General features: G+C 40.9%; 1 protein-coding gene across 3 annotated transcripts in view; it reads right to left on the bottom strand.

The window, feature by feature from the left end:
- Positions 1-21,631, bottom strand: part of SP3 (Sp3 transcription factor) — a 36,864-nt gene that overhangs the window by 7,800 nt on the left and 7,433 nt on the right. For 2 of the 3 annotated variants that reach the window (XM_072980202.2, XM_072980197.2), the window contains one exon: positions 11,900-13,253. In XM_072980202.2, coding sequence (XP_072836303.1) covers positions 11,900-13,253 — 1,354 coding nt within the window. Of the gene's footprint in view, positions 1-11,899; positions 13,254-14,705; positions 14,785-21,631 lie in introns of those variants that run through there. The other variant, XM_020810970.3, reaches the window with a different exon arrangement.

The following is a 21,631-nucleotide window of genomic DNA, read 5'->3' as shown; positions in this document are numbered from 1 at the left end:
AAGTAAAGGTCAGCAGTGTGACAGACTGAGGGGTGGATGGTGGAATGTGTGAATTCACAGATGACCACTAAAAGAAACACAGTCACAGATTAAAAATAACTTGTACCTCTTGCTTATGGTCTCTGTGAGTCACACGTATGGGGTGGACTTCCATGGTCACTTATCGGCTGGTGGGATGTCACATAGCCGCAGAATGATCACTCTCCCAAATGCTACATCTGGTTTTGCCCTAATGTCCACTTTGTAATGTTTAATGGATGTTGAGGGTTGACCATGCCGCTGCTTTACAGATAGATATCTGTTAGATCAGACCTGGGCAAAGTGCGGCCATCCAGATGTTCTTGAACTGCAAATCCCAACATTCCTCACTGTGTGGGCTAGACTCAACTCTCCTCACACTATTGGCTGTGTGGGCTAGGAATTATGGGAGTTGCAGTTCAGCAACATCTGGAGGGCCGCATTTTGCCCACTGCTGTGTTAGATGTATGCCCTCTAAAAAGGACTGTGGAAGATTCAACAGCCCTGGTAGAGGAACCCTTCAATGATTCAAGTAGACGTGAGTCAGACAACTAGGAAGCCAATTGTGCTGCTTTTAAAGGCGTTAACATATTGACTTTGCCTTGAGACAGAGTAACAGCGTATAAACAGAGTACAGTATGTAACAAGGGAGGCAGATCAGGTTCACTGATAAATTGGGCAAAGGATGAGAATCTGTGCCATTTGTATAGGTGCATCTTGTGGAAGGCTTTTGAGGCTCATCAAAAAACCTCCTCAACTTTGGAGGATTCTCCACACTGTGAGCCCAGCACTGGTAAGTTTGGGTGTTGAATCACGCCTTGATTTTGAGTAAGAATGGTCAAAATGACCAGATAGGTGGGGTATGTATGTATGTATGTATGTATGTATGTATGTATGTATGTATGTATAAATAAATAAATAAATAAATAAGATTGGGATTCAGTGGGAGGTGAAGAACATCTACCAGCATCCATTACAGTGTCGAGAACCAGGGTTGGTGGGGTCTCCAAGGGGCTATTAAAATAGCAATGGATTTGTCATGATGAAGCTTTATGATTACTCTGCGTAGAAGAGGAATTGGTGGGGAACATAAAGGAGACCCCTGGACCAGCAAATTAGAAAGGCATCCCTAATGAGTTATTTCTTCTACCCATTCTGGAGCAGAAACTGCAACACTTTTTGGTTTTCATCATCATTTTCATTATCAGCTTGGAACTGCAGCACTTGTAGGGACTCCATGGATTATTGAGTCCAGCTCCTGTCACGGGGAATTGAACTCCCAACCCCTGGTTTTGTAGTCAGAGACCCAAACCACTAAGCTATCCAGCAGTTTGGTTTGCAAAGTGTCCATGCTGGGATGACCTCACTTGACACATATATCACTGAAGACACTTGTGGCCAGCTCCCACTCATGATCCTGCAATATTTTCCAGCTTAGGTTGTCTGCAAATTAGCTGCACTCTCTTGATACATGGATGGCTATTGGAAATACATGGCATGATAGGCACCATTCCCAAAGACTGACTGTTAGAATGAGGAGGGGCACAGAATGTATTTTGCCCTGCTTGCTGATCTGTACATGGTTGTGTTGTCTGTAGCCACCTGTACCACCTTGCCAGTTATCAATTTCTTGAATGCAGTAAGGCCTTGAATACTTTCAGGAACTGTAGCTGATTTATGTGTAACTGTTTCTCCTCTTTGGATCATCCGGCATGTACTCAAATGATTTTTCCACTGTACTCCCCAACTTGTCAGATTGGCATCAGACGTGACCTGAAGCCTGAGTCTTAACTACTTAAATGGTCTGACCATGCTTAGATTGGTCTTTTTGGTCCATCACAAAAGTTAATGAGTCAATTCAGGAATGGAATTGCTCTCTGTTAGCACACTAAATGAAGCTAGGAATCGAGATTGAAGGAATCTAATTTTCAATCAGGCGAGTGGTGTCGCTTATGTCATAGAGGCCATAAGACCCAGGGGTTTTTGCACAGTGACGACTCTAAACAGAGCATGTGGTTTGAACCGGTTTATTAAAGATATCAGCCTGTCCATGCTTTCCTGAAGTAAACAGGCTCTGGTAGTCATGGAGTCTAGAAGTGCACCTATGCAATGTATTCTGAGAGAAAGGTGCAAACATGACTGTTTTGCATTTTCTTTTACACCAAGATCCACCAGGATACAGAGGCTAAATTGGACATCCCACTGTGCCTTGGCTCTGGAATTGGCCACTATCAGCCAATTGTCTCTATAAGGAAATACAAAAATACAGTGGTGTCCTGCATGACGATAATCCATGCCATTGAAATCGCTGTTTAGTGAAATTGTCGTCATGCGAAAACCCTTTCCCCATTGGAATGCATTGAAACCCAGTTTAACGTGTTCCAATGTGGAAAATACCTCGTCGTCCAGTAAAGATTGCCCATAGGGAAGCCATTTTGCGAGTGCTGATCAGCTGTAAAAATGGATGCCCTGAGAAGCATGGGTCCGGAAAACACAGGGCAGCCACTTTGCGAAGCCGATGATCAGAGGAAAAATTCGTCGTCTTGAGAACAAACGGTTTGCGAAGCATGGACCAAATTATCGTTAAGTGAAAATCGCCCATTGGAATGACTGTTTTGCGAATCGCTATAGCGATCGCAAAAAGTCATCGTTATGCGGATTTGTTGTTTAGCTGGGTCATCGTCTTGCAAGGTACCACTGTACCCCAGATTCAGAGATAAGCTGTGCCTTGCATTCTGGAAAGATTCTGGGTGCAGTGGACAGGCCAAGAGGAAGCCCCTTGAATTTGTAAATACTGTTGCCAAGAGCAAAGTGCAGAAAACAGCAATAACTTGGGTGAATAGTGATATGAAAACAGGTGTCCTTCAAATTGATCACAACAAACCAGTCTCCTTTCTTGAGGAAGGGTATGATTGCCTCCAATGTCACCATCCTGAATTTTTTGGTGTGGATACAAGCGTATATATCTCTTAGGTCTGGAACAAGTCTCAGACCTCTATCTTTCTTTGGAATGGTACAATAGTGAGAATAGAAGCCACCGGAAAGGAGATCCAAAGGAACAGCTTGTACGGCACCTTTTTCTAGAAGAGATTTTATTTTTTTTCTTGAAAAATCTAAGATGGTTCAGTGGGTCGGAAATGACCAGTCAGAGGGAACGTTATAAACTCCACGGCTTTACCTTGTTCAACAATGGATAATAACTACTTGTCATTTGTTACAATGTACCAGATGGAAAGAAGTAACACAAAGGGTGTATTCTTGTGATGTGTGGCAGGGATTGATGGCAAGATCTTCGTCACGAAATTGTCAAAATTTTCTGTTTAGCTTTTCTATCATGGCGCTTGGAGCTGAGAGGCTGTCTTTACCTGGGGCTTTGAGACTGCTGTCTGTAGTATTGTGTGGATGGTGGTGGTAGGGATCTAGGGCAGACAGATGTAGGTCTGGAGAAATGTTAATATTTTTCCATCTTTGTTGATATTGCTTTTGGTGGTATGGTGTGGGGGAAAAATCCTCTTAGCAGTGTTACATTTTTTGTGGAGATTCTCCATAATGTCATTGGGTTTTTTTTTTTTATTCTTTCAAAGAGAAGGTCCTCTACGCAGGATTTGGTGTCCTCCTACAGGCTGCTTTTCTAAGCCATGCAAATCTCCCGAGAGCTACCACAGAAAAGTATTTTTACATGGAGTCTACTGTATACTGTGCAGAAATCATTGATTGTTTAGCAAGGGACATGGCCTCTACTTGGAAAATTTAAGATGTGATCCTTTTTTCTTCTGAAGAGTATCAATGAAGGATTGCATCTTATTCCAAAGGAATCTGATAGGCACTCATTGTCCCTTGCTAGTTAGCTCTGCATATACTGCAGATCTGTACATTCTTTTGCCAAGGGCATCCATCTTACAACCATCCTTCTTTGTGGGAGTGGCACTGCAACAACCCATGGATCAAGTATGAGATGCCTCTACAATCAGAAAGCTAGAGGTGACTGAAGAGAAGAGACTTCCGTATCAAGAATTCTATATAAGTTCACAACCTACTGAGAGGATGGTGTTATGGAAACAGGCTTCTTCCAGGACTGCTTCGCAAGGTCCAAGAGAGATGGAAGCATTGAGATGCGAGCTGGGGTACTGATGTCCTTCCAAATTTGCTCATATAATGGGCCAGACTTGAGAAGGGGTGCTGTTTGAAACCAACCGCAGTGAATTCACCATTCTGTTTATTAGATTTGAATATAATCAAAAACCTTCTGATAATGGATAAGGATGTCCTTCACCCAGGCAGTAGAGGCATTTAGAATAACCATCTGTTACTGGAATTTTATTCACACATACTACACATTTTTAAAGGACCTTCAGGGGACATAAAATGGGCCTGGTCTTAGCAGTAGTTTCCAGGGATTTACTGTAAAACAGTATCAAAAGTCCAGAAATGCAAAAATCAGAACACGAGAAGGCTGACCAGGATAGAGAAAAAGCAGATCCTCAGGGAAGAGAGAGAAAAATAGGGAAGGCAACCAATAATTAGTGACAAATGAATAAAGAAATAAAGATGAGGGTGATTATAGTTCTAGCAACTTTCTGAATGAAATTCACTCAGTGGTGACTGAAAAGAACTGGGGGGAAATGGCTGGACGCTGGGGCATGCACATTGTGGCGTGAGTTGTCCTAACAGTTTCTTCCTCTAATCTCTAGAATATTCCAACAACGTTTTTTTGCACAGGCACAGAAACATTCCCACGGACTACAAAAAATGTACAAAATCACAAGATTTGAGATACCATTGGTGAACACTCATAGGTGATGTGGCATCCTCCTGTATTCTTCTATAATATATTCATCATCAACAGAAGAGATTGATATGAGAAGTGTACTACAGCTGTTGGCTACAGATGTGCTTCTGGCTTCTGCGATGCAAGTTAGTGCAAAAGGGCCATTTGGAGGACAAAACATCATTCTGTCCTCTCAGTTGTCAAATATGATCAACTGAACTCTGGTTCACATAGAATCGGTGTGTGCAAAACCAGCTTAGGCCCGAGAACTCTAAAGTAAATTTTCTGCGCTATCCAGGGCTTCTGTCTCTTATCTTGTGACTGCAGCTGTCTGTGCTGTTTCAAGTGGCAAGCAGCAGGACTCACTGAACTTTGAGAAGCCACAGGGACTCGGGGGCAGGAGAGGGTGTGCCTCCTGCATAGCCCCTTTTCTCAAGTTACATGCATACCATTGATACATACTGTACTATCTATTCTGTTGCACTGAGTTGTTCTCTTGTGTTATGTAGTTTATGCCTTGGGTCAAGGCAAAATAAGGGGAAAGAGGAGCCAGTCTTAGAACCCTACTGTGTTCTTTCACCAGAATCCCATGTTCTGCACGTACTGAGGCTTACAACAGGACTAGAGCAGCATGCAGTGTGTTGTGAAGACCTATAGGTGTCAGGAAAACTGACAACTATTTTGCATATGTGAAGCACATCAAGCAGATGCATGGACTTTCTCATTTATTTTACATGCTGATGTCTTTTTAAAAAGAAGAGTATTCTATACCCACAAATAAAACCTGTGCCCTTTCAGAGGTCAGATGGAGACAAAGGAAATGTCATGCCTTTCCAGATTTAATTACATACACAGGAGTCCCTTTGCATCTTCCTCTTGGAAGTATGCAGAGATTCCGATTCTTCTACTTTGCTTTATGACTCATTTGAAATTGTTGGCCTCTCTAAGATCAAAGTCTACCTCTTTTATAGGAAGGAATATTTCATCAAGTGCTGTTTTGTCCAGTAACTGATATTACACCTGCCAAGAGATATTCTCTTTGAGCTTCTTATAATATACTTGAACAACATCTCCTTGGCTCCCTGGCCCACATTCATCTCTTGCATATCAACCAAGTGCAACAGTTTAAAGCATCTTCACTTCTAGGGCCCTATGCATGCTCTGCTTTCACTTTAGTGCTGTCTCATCTTCCTCCAAGTCTTTACGACCTATTTTTATTTCTTGTTTCCTCTTAAGAGTCTTTGTAAAAATGCAGAGTGTAAAAAATTATAATCAACATTTGCTGCTATTCCAAATGGGTAGTCAATATGTTCCTCACCACTGTCTATGCTGTCCAGGGCAGGAATCATAATTTAACAACATCTCAGCTGAAGTGCCACATACTGCCTTCCTCTATTACACAGATGGTCTTCGATTATAATTCCAAAACATGTTTACCAACAGTATGCAGATCAGAGAGCTACAGCAAATGCTGCTTGGACGTTTGCTCATGTGACACTTTCAGCTCTAGAGGGTCCTCAATATCCCAGAAGAGCGTTGAGAAGAACAATGACTGCAGTGAGGAGGGGGAAGTTTTTCCATGAACAGAGACCACAGTTTTTCATAAATCATATGTAACACATAAGTGGGCACAGAATAATCAGGGAAATAGTTACGACTTATACTTGTGTGTATTCTTAGAATACTGTGTTATTTGAAAATCTGTAACTGAACATATGAATCGTGTCTTGAAAAGCTCTCAAATCCATTAGAACAGAGGTGTGATGAGATGGGTATTTGTCCCCATTTGGTCTGCTGTGGCAACAGGCCGGTTTGCTCCTTTGTCCAGAAATCAATCAGTGCAATTGCTGGAGTCAACCAGGCCATCCCCAGAGCATTCCTAGCTGTACCTTTGTGTGTCCATGTCAGGTGCCTGGTAGAGGTAAGATTTTGGTTCATTCCAACTACATGTGAACCCTAGGATCATACCAAAGCAATTTCCCAGCTGGCTTCAATATGCTCGTATCATTAATAGATTAAATGAACATCTTAACCACTTAATGATTTGGGGGAAACTGGGCAAATAAACTAGGAAATTAAAAACTCCCTACCTTTGTTTCTCCTAACTGGACTAAATTTTTTAATCCAATTAGAGTAGTGCTCATGTACAGCATCACTTAGAGAACATTTTAAAAAATGAAATCTTCCTTCTGGAAGTAGCAGGAGAATGGAGATTCTTTTCATGTCAAGGAAAGAAAAAACTTTTTAAACCAGTTGGGGCAGCACTGATAGGGTGCATCACTGAAGAAAACATTTTTTAAAAATACAAAATCTTCCCAGAAGCAAGAGGAAATAGGAGGGGCAAGGATAGAGTGTTGGGGTCATCCTGTATTAGATATTCTACCCAGAGACTACAGATGAGCAGGATAGGAAGATCATACTATGTTTCCCTGAAAATAAGAGCTAACCTGAAAATAAGCCCTAGTATGATTTTTCAGAATGGTCGTAATATAAGCCCTACCCCCAAAATAAGCTCCAGTTAAGTGAAACCCCACCCTCCACCATTGTGCAGCAACCAGAAGATGATGACATGACTGTATTTGAACAAATGTAGGTAGTTGTGCATGGGGGGGAAAAGGTTCCCCTTGACAATTTTTGTCCAGTCGTGTCCAACTCTAGGGGGCAGGGCTCATCCCGCTCTTCAAGCCATAGAGCCAGCGTTTGTCCGAAGACAATCTTTCCATGGTCACATGGCCAGTGTGATTTAGACATGGAACGCTGAAACCATCCCCTAAAAATAAGACCTAATGCGTTTTTTGGAGCAAAAGTTAATATAAGACCCTGTTTTATTTTCAGGAAAACACAGTACTATGGATTCCCCCCCATGTCTTTAAAAGAGCCTGACCAAATAAGATTGCTTAAGGTATGTATGCCATTTGGAGGCAAGGGCCCATGGGCTTGCTGGAACTGGGCCACGGATACGGATCTCTGCCCCCTCGCATGCATGCGCGTTGGCACATAGTTATGTTTGGGCTAAATTACAATTCATTCCCAAGCTGGATCTATGAATGAAAGAGACAGGAGGCCAGCATCCATTACTCCTCAAAAGATATGTTGGCGGAAATGCTGCTGAGCAACTTTACATTGCACAATGAAGATGATGTCATCAGATGGCAAAGGAAATCTTTAATTTAATTTAAACTTCCTATTCTTCCTCCTTCAAGTTCCAAGGCTCCCTAGGGATTCCTTTTGCCCTGAAGAAGCATTTGGAAGCCTCAGAATGGAAAGAACCTTTCATATAGGAAAATAACTGCTGGCAGTCCTGCTGCCAGCAGTCCCAATGTACTGTAGTAGTGCAATTGCTGGCGGCATGTTTCTGATATAAAAGGCAGCAGCAGCATCAACTTAGGATTCCAGTGCTGGAAAGGAGCCAATGGATCATTGAGTCCAACCCCTGTCAAAGAGGCACAATAGGGGAATCAAACTCCCAACCCCTGGCTCCACAGCCAGATACCTAAACCACTGAGCTCTCCAGCTTCCTCCATCCCAAGGTTTCCAGGGCAAAAGGGATCCCAAGGGAGCCTCAGAACCTGAAACAGGGTGGGAGGTGGTGACAGGAAGTTTTAAGTTAAATTAGATTTCTAATTGGCATCATCCGCATGAATGTTACACCAAGTGGATTTCTCCCACAGTCAAAAGACACACCAAATCAATTATGCCACAGCTCAAAAAATATATTGGGAAACTGGACTTCTAACAGGAAAAGCCTGTCACAATTAGGCAAAATAAGTAACCACTATATTCATCAGTAATTCAGAATCCCAGTTTTAGAAGCATTAGACTAAAAGGCAAATCAGAGAAGGGATTCAAAAATAATTGGGTCATTTCTTACACCCATGACAACTTATTTCAAATAAGAATTTGAATTTTTACCCATTCATTAATCCAAAGAGGACCGAATACTTTAAAAAAAAACTTTTCTAGAATTAGTCTGGCCAAGAACTGCGCATCTCCTTTAGATAAAGGCAAACCAGCTTTCACAACTCAATGTCCTAAAGATATTGTTAACAACACTGATCATCCCTGTCACTGGTTGTGTTGACAGTGGTTGATTGATAATGTAAAACAACCGGAGGCTGATGTAAACTTCATACGTGTGTGTTTTGATCAATTTAAAAAGCCTTTTGGCAGTATTTTACATTCTTTGGGAATGTACACCACAGTCTGCATCCCACTTGCTGAAGTACTGTATCAAACAGATTAAATAATTATAGTTCAGAGTTATATTGCAACATTCTCATATAGGTTCTGATATATGATGTGCCATGGGCATTCTATAAAACCCAGCAACAAGAGTAAAAAATTCCATTTTTCAACATCTGTCAGATCTCATGCTCAATTTCAAGCATGAAAATTAGAAGAATTTGCAGCTTTAATTTTTTGAAAAAGCTACCATGTCAATAGGAACAACCATAAGCCAACCATAAGCCTCTATATGGGTTGTAAGTATACCTGGATTTTTGGAGTAAAGCTTTTACATACAGCTTCCCGGAAAAACAGCAATTTATCTGCCCTGGAACAGAAGATATATTTAACACCAAACTATTAATTAGAGCAAGGGTGGGGAGCCTCTTTCAGCTGAGGGGCTAAATTCAGTCTCAGAGATGGGTGGGGCATTCTACCACTGGGATCCAAAATACCAGCAGTTTAGCTTAAAGCTCTTATTGCCATCAACTAAAACTTGGAAGAGACATTTCAATACGTATTTTAGAATAAGGGACGGTAGAATAGGTGTGAAACTACGAAATGACGGTATCAGGGGGAAGGTGACACGGTAATGGGGCAAATACCAAAGGGACAGACTGACAACCGGGAAGAGACCCCTCTGGCACAGGACCTGAGGGAGTCAAACGTACATTCATGGGAGACATTCTGCAAGCATAAGATCAGAGGCAGATTCTGCTGCCACTTTTGCAAGTGTTTTTTTAATCAACAACTATTGTTTTTAGATTTAATGGTTTTATATTGTTGTGTCTTGAATAATCCCTTTTGTGGGAGACAAGGGGATACACTTATTAAATAAGTAATGAAAAGTAGTTCAATAACCCTGCTGGATTAGAAAACAGAGTATTTAGCTCAGCACTTTATTTCCCATAGTGTCAAGCAAATGCCTATAGGAAGCTCACACGTATCCACTTTCTCACACTTTTCTTCCCACTAACTGGTACTTAGAGGTATGCTGCCTCTGATCCTACAGGCACATAAAAGCTATAATGGCTAGCAGCCACTATAAACTTATCAGTCAAGAATTTGTCTAATTCCCTTTTAAAGCTGAATGAATTCTATAGCTTAACTATGCACTGTGTGAAATACTACTTCCTTTTGTCTGACCTGAACCTCCCACCATTCAGCTTCATTTGATGACTCCAGGCTCCCATTATTAAGAGCGATGAAGAATAGCTTCTTTCTATCCACTTTCTTCACATCATGCATAATTTTACACACTTTTATCACGTTCCTCCATACCCTTTTCAAAACCGTATAGCATCAACTGTTAAAACCTTTCCTCATAAGGGAACTGTTCCAGCCCCAATTATTCCAGTTGCTTCTTCTTCTTCTTCTTTTGGAAGTTCTACAACATCCTTTTAAAGGTGTTTCTGTATCTTTAAAAACTTTTTTTAAAACCCACATCTGGATTCTCAACTTACCGTACCTATAAATTGCTGTTGTAAAGTAAAAGGAAGGTAAATTCAAAGATCAATAATGTAAGCAAGAGACAGGAAAAATCCTATATAACTGATGCATCTGCTCCTTTAGCCTAGGACAGGGGTGTCCAAACTTTTCAGCATGACGGCTCCATCATGTATTGTACACATTTTCGAGGACTGAAGGGGGGAAAATGCAGTTTTATAATGAATGAATAAGTTTTATTTGTAGCAACAAACTTGTACTTGTATACTACAATATTAATGGGAATGATGGAACTGCTTGTTTAATTTCAAAATACTGCCGAACTAAGGTTTCAAGGCGGAGGAGCAAATTAAACCTGGGTTTAAAATTAGCTGACTGACCTTTCTCCTGACCTACCTCGCAGGGTTACTGTGAGAACAAAGTGGGGAGGAGAAAAACCATGTACAGTGACTAATAATTTCAATTTTTTTATTATTATCCCTGAGAAAGGTCTCCCACCGTTCCCTCTACCAAGCCTTCACTTCACTTCTTCTGAGTGTGGGGGGAGCAGTGATGGTGAGGGGATTTCCCCTCTTACCTTGCCCTCACCCCCATCATCCTGTTAAATAAGGATATTTGATTTCCATGTTGCCGTTCCTCCTGTATCCTCTGCCTATTCCTTACTGCGATGTTTTCAGCAGCTCCCAGCGCACCATAGCCTGCCTTGCTTCCCTTCCCGCTCCCTGGTTCTTCCCTTTCCCTTTGGTGCAACCGTCCCTGCCAGTCTCCGTGAGGCCCAAAAAGGGCCGGTGGGGAAACCCACATGCACAGGCAGTTTGCAGAGGGGAGCTCCCTAACGTCACAATTGCTCGGCGAGGGGGCAGCTGCTTTCTGCTCCCCCCATTGCAGTCCCACCAGCACCTCCCAATCATCATGGATGGTCATACATGGACAGAGTGCTGTCCTCTGAAGATGCCGGCCACAGAGACTGGTGAAACGTTAGGAAGAACACGGCCAAAGAGCCCAAACAACCCACAACAACCATACATGGACAGTTGCCAATGCAATCAGTCCCTTGCCCCCAGACCCCTCCTGCCCTTGGAGGCCCAAGGAAAGAGGGCCAAAGTCCTATAAAGCATTTAAAAGGCTATTTTTTAAAATAAAAATAAAAATGCCTGCCTAAATCATAGAAATGTGAGGCTAAAAATATCAGACCGGATAAAAAGGCAATGCGGGCTGGATGTGGCCTGCGGACCATAGTTTGGAGACCCCTGGCCTAGTAGAATGCTATCCATTTTTATCTAAAGAGCTAAACAAAAGCAACAGAACTTCAAATGGTGAAAAAAAGAGAACTATATGTAAACAGCAGCACAGTCTTCTATAAGAAAAGATAGTTAGGTTTTACCAATATCCAAAACACTGGAAAGGACAGTTTTAGCACAGAGAAATATAATATATAAATACCTGCAGGACTGTCCGCATTTTCTCCTGGGTGCAGCTGAATGCCACCAGAGTCTATGGAATTTATTGTAACTGTCTGCAGATTTGGCAACTGAGCAGTACTTAGACTGACAGGCGTTGACGTCAAGGACCCACTCGCTGCAACTTGACCAAGAGTGAGCGTCTGCACAGGGGTTAATGTTATCTGTTGGCCAGGGGCATTCTGCAGCTGCAAGTTCTGCAAGTTCTGAACACCTTGTACTTGAAATGTCTGCCACGTGATCTGCCCAGATGGGGTCACTGTTTGCGCCTGGATTAAAAAAGTTCCAGGATTTAATTGAAGCTGAAGGTTCTGTAACGCCTGTTGAGATATACCTTGGCTGGCTTGCACCCCATGGATTGTCTGTTGTGCAATACCTTGTACGATTTGGGCTTGACTGGTTGTTTGATGAGACTCCTGAAGTTGTATATGCTGTACAATAGGCTGTGCTGTGGAGACCTGAATATTTTGAGCCTGTGTCTCATCTGAGACTGATGTTTGGATGTAATTTCCCTGAAGATCAGAACTGTGTACTTGTCCAGTTGCTGTGGGCAAGCTGTTTGCATTTTGTTCTAATATGCTAGTACTGTCTATAGTGACAGGCAGTTGTGATGAAGATGATGTTGGCACAAACAAGTCTGTGTCGGTGGTGGTTTCTGTCATTTCGGGAGAAACCTGTTCAGCAGTCCTATCAGAAGTATCCGAGCTATCCATTGCCTGTGCAGTACTTATCAAATGTCCATCCGCATTAATGCCTGCCGTCATGGTTTGAGAACCACTTAGTCCCAGAGAATCTAAATCAACGCTATTGATGGGAACAAAAGCAATGTTTCCTGGCAGTCCAAGAGGAACATTAGCAACTACCTGTGCTTGTCCAGGGAAAGATGAACCACCAATCGTAACCCCTTGGACTTGGCCAGTCTGTGATAAAATATTCTGAATACTACTAGAAGATGTTCCAGAGGCAATAATGGTTTGATTGGAGCCGGGAATGATCTGAATTTGACCAGTTTCTTGATTTACACCAGCACTGTCAGAAGAGGCTGCAAAACCAAGCTGAACTTGTTGGCCATCTGCTGTCTGAATCTGGGGTATTACTTGATACTGGACACCGGACACAGTACCATTCGAAGAATCTGATCCAGGCGCGACAGAAAATATCTGCTGATTTTGCAGACTTTGAAGGGGAAGGACATATTGCCCACTGGAAGTCACAGTAGCAGCCCCTGGAATCTGTACTATATTGCCCGCTTCATCTTTGATAGTTGTAGGAGTAGCAGACAAGACCTCCCATCTATTTGGCGTTCCTGCTAATTGTACAGAGGCCAAATCTCCCGTCTGAACAAAAGGAAACAGAACACAAGAAAATTGTTAAAACATCCATATTGTTACATTTGCAATTGAAGCTAATATGCATGCAATATGCAAAAAGCGTTCATTTCAGCACAGCATAGGTATCTTTAATGCACGCAAACCTATTTAATGCACAAAACTATTTCAGTGGACCTCACCATGCTCTGAAGGATTATAGCCATTACTGCTCAATGTTCCTCAGTCAAAATTACTAACAAAATGTCAGTCAAAATATTGACAATTAACTCATTTCCACATTTTAAAAATGGTTTTAATTCATAACTGTTCTAAAGATAATTTAAAAGATTAATATCATGAATCTACAACAGGAAATACATGCCATGTTTACAGGCTGGAAATTGCTGGACCAACTCTACTTAAATGAAAGCAGTGAAATATTAGTGCACCTTTGAACATATTCCTGCAACACTGTGGAATGCTGCCTTGAATTGGGTCACAGAAGGTCAAATATCTTGTCTCACTACACTGACTACAAATCTTAATCACTTTACTATTCTCCTGTTCCACATGTTAAGGAGGTTTACATGCACACTGTTTGCTTAATCATTCCAATTTTATGAAGTCATAATAAAGAAAAGTAAACACTTGTAGCACAATAGATGTAATGCTTATCTACCCAGCAACAAATAATCCAAACAAAATGCTGTTTTGTTTATCAGAATGCAAAGTCCTCCAACAGCAAATGTAGAAGATATAACTGTTGCAGCACCACAAGTACTAAAGTGTTTCAAGGTTCTGGTTTCTGTTAGAACAGCATCAATCTTTCAGCTGCTAAAGTGTTTAGAAGGATGCCATGGGAAACAGAGACACTTAATCAACTGTTAATGTTCACATTAATATCCATTCTCTATTCCAGATTATTTTAAAAAAAGAATATTTAATATTGGAACAACAAGAAATACTCTCCAATATTTTGTCTTACATTTTTTTTGACTATATGGTCAAAATCCAACTCTTAGAAAATACCCATTAAATCAATGGAATTATAGGAAGCCAACACTTATATAATGCTTTTGATTCAAAGGGCTTAACTTTGTGACTAACAGTCTGAGTCCAACGCGCTTATGTTTCGCATACCCTCCCCCTGTTAGAACACAGAAGCTCTACTATAAGAGTACAAGAACAGCCTCCTTAATATTAGTGTGCTACCTATTTCTATATACAGTATTTGGCATAAAGACTTTAAATAAGACTGAAATCCTGTTGCTTAGTGTAATTAGGTTAGTCCAGTGAAAAAGCTGGAATTTGGCAAGTCAAGTTTGCTTAAGTTCCATTGGTTCAATTGGCCTACCCTAGTTGCAATTTACTATGCTAAGCAACTGGAGTATAAACAAAGCTGATGGAAAAAACAAGCAACGCTGGGAGCTGCATTCTCATGCTTGTCTAAAATATCAAAAATGCAAGGGATCGTCTCACCTTAAAAAAACAGAATAGTGTTTCTTTGCACTGATCAGAATACATAGCACAAGAGCTTCTTCTTGTATTCACAAAGTACTTCTTAGAGTTTAACGCACTGTGATTTCCAGAATAAAATAACATTCCCACCTTCTAAAATTCCTGGGACTGTCAAATGTCTCTAACCACATCTAACATTTCTAAGAACATACATTTATTTATTCACTGACTAAATTTTAATATCACCTCACTTAGTGAAAATCCACTACTCTGGGTAGTACACAGAAAACATGAATGAACACACACACAAAACAAACCCAAACAAACCACCACCCACCCAAATAAAAAGGCATAAACTAATGAACTCAGAAGCCTAAATAACTAAATATTTGACTAAATCATACGTAATGACAAAACCCCTCTGATGATGATTATCTCTCCCAAGAGCTTAACCTGAAATGTTAAAAAGCAATGGGGAGATGGTCAACCCCTGCAGGACATCAATTTCTAAACAGCCACTTTCACCTGTTTTCTTTTTTAAATATGAAAAAGAAAAATTTATCAGCTTTGTATGCCAAACTACTCTACCTAAAAGTATCAAATGTCTCAGTGTATTCTTGCAACAGATCAGTGGTTCCAAACCTTGGTTAACCCAGGCGTTCTTGGATTGCAACTTCCAGAAACCCTGGCCAGCACAGCTGGTGGTGATCGCTTCTAAGAATTGCAGTCCAGTATCACCTGGGCAACCCAAGGTTGGGAGAACCACGGCAATAGACAAATAAAAGCAATGGAATTCACTTTTAAAGGAAGATACATATTCTTAGAAATCCTCTAGCTGCACACCTGCTATCAACTTCAGATTCTAAAGCTCTGCAAGTAATCTTACAGTGACTGAGGGCCTGATTTTAACCCCCAATACCAACCACAGGTCACACCAAACCCAGAAGTGATGAAACATGTAACCAAAACAAAACAAACTAGCAAATCTCATAGTGCCCAGGCATTTATTTTTCTTTCTGTGTTTCTGAGAATTGAGTGGGCTTGGTCTCTGATTACAAATGCAAAAGATACTGCTTTTGGGAGAATCCAGGAGCAAAGAAAAAAAAACTTCTCTGTAAAAATTCATACCAGGGGTGTAACGGGGGCTCTATGGACTGTAAAAATGACATTATGGGCCCCATTGGTTGCCCCTAATTTTCAAGCAAAGGTGGAGACCCATTTTACGCTATAGGCCAAATTCACTTTCAGAGAATTTGCAGAAAGATTCTAACAGTAGGTCAGAGAGAAAGCAAAAGGGTGGAACTTAAATGCCAGAATATTTTACTTTAATGTTCTTATCAGCACAAACTTAGGAAAAGCATTGTAAGCTTTCTGCATATGCAGAGGTTAATGTTAGGAATTACCAATCATGTAATGGTGAAGAGGGCATAGCCATCAGGTGGATCCTGAGAGCTAGACCAGTACTCTTGAAGGGCTGAATATCTATTCCAAGTTATTTTCTAAAATACATATTTTCAGAATGAAAAAGACAAGCCTGACGGTTACAAAGAAGCATTCTGACACGTCATCCATATACCAAAGTAAAAATATGAACAAAACCTTTTATCATTTTTGAACAATCTAGCTTCATTTTCCCTTAAAAAGCAGAGCAAAATAAGTAAACAAATATACAGAAGAAATTCTGATATTAACAATGCTAGTGGTATGCATACATAACTAGTTGGATTTAGATGTCATTTTCCAAAAATTGAAGACTTCCTTCCATTACACAGGAGTAAACAACCGCCACTGTCTATATGTTACAGTGGTGCCTCGCTTAACGAGTGCCTCGTTTAGCGATGAATTCGCATAACGATGTGGTTTTTAAGAAAATAATATGCACCGTATAACGATGTTTCCTATGGGCGGTTTTCGCTTAGCGAAGTTTGGGACCATGCTTCGCATAACGAATGCGATTTTAGGTCCCCTGCTTCACTTAACGATGTTTCTTTTTTCAGTTTAAAAAGTGTCTTAGAAGGGTCAAAAACGGTTCTAAATGCTTGGGTTCGTTAGAGGACCCCCTAAGTCATGTGCAAACCTGATTTGGCTTTGATCTGACTTTTCGTTAATTTATGGTGAATTTTTTTTCGGCCCGTAGGAACCAATGGAGCTGTCAAAATCTGACAGCTCCATTGGTTCCTACGGGCCGAAAAAAAATTCACCATAAATTAACGAAAAGTCAGATCAAAGCCAAATCAGGTTTGCACACGACTTAGGGGGTCCTCTAACGAATCCAAGCATTTAGAACAGTTGCTGAGTCTTCGTTAATTTTTTGTGAATTTCTTCTTCCCCCATAGGAACCAATGGAGCTGTCAGATTTTGACAGCTGTCAAAAGTTGGGGAGAAAAATTCACCATAAATTAACGAAAAGTCAGAGCAAAGCCAAATTTAACTTTTGCATCCGTTTTAGAGGGTGCAGAAGCTAATCCAAGCATTTAAAACCATTTTTGACCCTTTTATGACACACTTAAATTTGCAAAAATTGACTTCGCAAAGCCATTGAAATGCATTGAGTCAGCTTCAATACATTCCAATGGAAGAAACACTGTATCGTTTAACGATGTTTCCTATGGGTTTTTTCGCTTAAGGACGGCAATCCGTGCCTATTGGAACGGATTAACCGGTTTCCAATGCATTCCTATGGGAAATGGTGTTTCACATAACGATGTTTCACATAACTTTTTTTTTTTTTGGAACAAATTAAAATCGTTATGCGAGGCCCCACTGTATTATGTTTCCATAATCTCTTGTCACTACAGGATGGAACTATGGGGTGTTAAGGTAAAAAACTGCAGGAAGGCCAAACTTGCCCACCCTTGTTGTACCCTTACTTGCTGTCCATATGGATTTATTTCAAGCCAACTCCAAGAGTTTTCTCTGCATTAATTCTTGTGCAATAGGAAATGACATTTTAGTCTCCTGAAGTCATGGTTTCTTGCAGAATCCACAGAGATTAAAACTGCAATGAAAGCTTTCTGTGACACTGCTATGTTCCCCCTCCCAATTAGATAGTTGAGACATCCAACATTTTTTCTTACAAATAACAGCTAGGACAAAAAAGGTCCCAATTTATCAATGGACTTTTGTCACTGGAATATTTTTTGTGCCTCCTGATGTAACATATTGGAACTTTCTGATCTCTAGACTTGAGCGTGTTCAGGGGGATCTCCTTCATTCCGCACACATAAAAACACTTTCAGACTTGGGGCATGGAATTCTGCAATACACCTGAATCCTCACTGAGGTCAGAAAATATGCAATTAAATACTGCAAGGTGTTGTTTTTAAATCCTGTGACATGGAAATAGAGCACATAAAAATAACAGATAAAAGGTCTGGGGCTTCTCCCGAACTGACATATGTGAAATACAAATGCTCACAACATTTATCCACACACACTCACTATATGAATTGTTTTTACAACAGATGCCTGTTCCACAAAGTATACCAGAATCACAAGCAATATTAATAAACGCTGCCTAGTTACATATAGTATTGCAATTGTGTAACTGAGATGTATACAGAGCACTACAATGTGCAACAAACGTTATTAGATTTACTCTGGTAAATTATATTAATTTTTGCTCCAAAAAAACACATTAAGGCTTATTTTCAGAGGATGTTTTATGTTTTTAATGTACAACAATAAACATTTATTAAAATACAGTCATGTCATCTTCTGGTTGCTTATTTTTGGGGTAGGGCTTGTATTACGAGCATCCTGAAAAAATCATACTAGGGCTTATTTTCAGGTAAGGTCTTATTTTCTGGGAAACAGGGTACTAAATAGGGATGTGCTCTTTTGTGCTTTGGGACTTCAACTCCCAGAATTCTTAGAGCCCAAATATTCAAATCAGAACATCTGCAGGTGGCAGTTGCTGTTACTCCTGCAGCTTCTTTTTTTAACAAATCAACAACAGGAAGCAACAAGAAATAGGAAGGCCAGAGGAGCCAACGGTGCTGGTAAGTCATTTGAAAGTCCTTCTCAGAGAAGAGGTGAAACCTGCAGGTGTGCCAGTTTGGGTTTCTGGGCTGAAGTACAGAAATATGAAACAGCACAGCACTAATACTAGTAGGATTTTTTTTTCAGCAGAAAATCCCACTAGCTCAACAAAATTTCATTTTCAAATTATTATTAATTTCAGAATTAATCACCTTCCCAACCTAATTTATAAGAACACGTTTGCTTCTCTTCTAGTTATGGCATGCATGTTCTTCGTTCATTTAGTCGTCTCCGACTCTTCGTGACCCCATGGACCAGAGCACACCAGGCCCTCCTATCTTCCACTGCCTCCCGGAGTTGTGTCAAATTCATGTTGGTTGCTTCATAGACACTGTCCAGCCATTTCATCCTCTGTCGTCCCCTTCTCCTCTTGCCGTCACACTTTCCTAACATCAAGGTCTCTTCCAAGGAGTCTTCTCTTCTCATGAGATGGCCAAAGTACTGGAGCCTCAGCTTCAGGATCTGTCCTTCCAGTGGGCACTCAGGGTTCATTTCCTTTAGAATTGATAGGTTTGTTCTCCTTGCAGTCCAGGGGACTCTCAAGAGCCTCCTCCAGCACCACAATTCAAAGGCATCAATTCTTCGGCGGTCTGCTTTCTTTATGGTCCAGCTCTCACTTCCATATATCACGACAGGAAAAACCATAGCTTGGACTATTCGGACCTTTGTTGGCAAGATGATGTCTCTGCTTTTTAAGATGCTCTCAAGGTTTGTCATCGCTTTCTTCCCAAGAAGCAGGTGTCTTTTAATTTCGTGGCTGCTGTCTCCATCTGCAGTGGTTATGAAGCCCAAGAAAGTAAAATCTGTCACTGCCTCCATATCTTCCCCTTCAATTTCCCAGGAGGTGATGGGACCAGTGGCCATTATCTTAGTTTTTTTGATCTTGAGCTTCAGGCCGTTTTTTGCACTCTCCTCTTCCACCCTCATTACAAGGTTCTTTAGTTCCTCCTCACTTTCTGCCATCAGAGTGGTATCATCTGCATATCAGAGGTTGTTGATATTTCTTCCGGCAATCTTAATTCCGCCTTGGGATTCCTCCAGTCCAGCCTTCCGCATGATGTATTCTGCATATAAGTTAAATAAGCCGGGGGACAATATACTGCCTCGTCGTACTCCTTTCCCAATTTTGAACCAATCAGTTGTTCCATATCCAGTTCTAACTGTTGCTTCCTGTCCCACATATAGTTTTCTCAGGAGATAGACAAGGTGGTCAGGCACTCCCATTTCTTTAAGGACTTGCCATACTTTGCTGTGGTCCACACAGTCAAAGGCTTTTGCATAGTCAATGAAGCAGAAGTAGATATTTTTCTGGAACTCTATGGCTTTCTCCATAATCCAGCGCATGTTAGCAATTTGGTCTCTAGTTCCTCTGCCCCTTCAGAATCCAGCTTGTACTTCTGGGAGTTCTCGGTCCACATACTGTTGAAGCCTACCTTGGAGGATTTTGAGCATAACCTTGCTAGCGTGTGAAATGAATGCAATTGTACAGTAGTTGGGGCATTCTTTGGCATTGCCTTTCTTTGGGATTGGGATGTAGACTGATCTTTTCCAATCCTCTGGCCACTGTTGAGTTTTCCAAACTTGCTGGCATATTGAATGTAGCACCTTAACAGCATCATATTTCAAGATTTTAAATAGTTCAACTGAAATGCCATCACTTCCACTGGCCTTGTTGTTAGCCAGGCTTTCTAAGGCCCACTTGACTTCACTCTCCAGGATGTCTGGCTCAAGGTCAGCAACTACATTGCCTGGGTTGTCCGGGATATCCAAATCTTTCTGGTATAATTCCTCTGTGTATTCTCGCCACCTCTTCTTGATGTCTTCTGCTTCTGTGAGGTCCCTACCATTTTTGTCCTTTATCATGTTCATCTTTGCACAAAATGTTCCTCTAATATCTCCAATTTTCCTGAACAGATCTCTGGTTTTTCCTTTTCTGTTATTTTCCTCTATTTCTTTGCATTGTTCATTTAAGAAGGCCCTCTTGTCTTTCCTTGCTATTCTTTGGAAGTCTGCAATTTTCTGTAGCTTTCCCTATCTACCTTGCATTTTGTTTCCCTTCTTCTCTCTGCTATTTCTAAGGCCTCGTTGGACAGCCACGTTGCTTTCTTGCATTTCCTTTTCTTTGGGATGGTTTTTGTTGCTGCCACCTGTACAATGTTACGAGCCTCTATCCAAAGTTCTTCAGGCACTCTGTCCACCAAATTGAGTTCCTTAAATCTGTTCTTTACTTCCACTGTGTATTCATAAGGGATTTGATTTAGATTATACCTGAGTAGCCCAGTGGTTTTTCCTACTCTCTTCAGTCTAAGCTTGAATTTTGCTATGAGAAGCTGATGATCAGAGCCGCAGTGAGCTCCAGGTCTTGTTTTTGCTGACTGTATAGAGCTTCTCCATCTTTGGCTGCAGAGAATATAATCAATCTGATTTTGATATTGCCCATCTGGTGATTTCCATGTATAGAGTCGCCTCTTGTGTTGTTGGAAAAGAGTGTTTGTGATGACCAGCTTGTTCTCTTGACAAATCTCTATTAGCCTTTGTCCTGCTTTGTTTTGAACTCCAAGGCCAAACTTACCTGCTGTTCCTTTTATCTCTTGACCCTACTTTAGCATTCCAGTCCCCTAGAATGAGAATAACATCTTTCTTTGGTGTCAGTTCTAGAAGGTGTTGTAAATCTTCATAAAATTGTTCAATTTTAGTCTCCTCAGCACTGGTGGTTGGTGAATAAATTTGGATTATTGTGATGTTGAAAGGTCTGCCTTGGATTCGTATTGACATCATTCTATCATTTTTGAGATTGTACCCCATTACAGCTTTTCCCACTCTTTTTTTGACTATGAAAGCTACCCCATTCCTTCTATGGGATTCTTGCCCACAATAGTAGATATGATAATCATCTGAGCTGAATT

Source organism: Pogona vitticeps, chromosome 1 (assembly GCF_051106095.1).
Source record: "Pogona vitticeps strain Pit_001003342236 chromosome 1, PviZW2.1, whole genome shotgun sequence".
In the NCBI taxonomy this organism is placed as follows: domain Eukaryota; kingdom Metazoa; phylum Chordata; class Lepidosauria; order Squamata; family Agamidae; genus Pogona; species Pogona vitticeps.
Note: the sequence above shows the minus strand (reverse complement) of the source record. Positions and strands in the feature narration are given on the sequence as shown.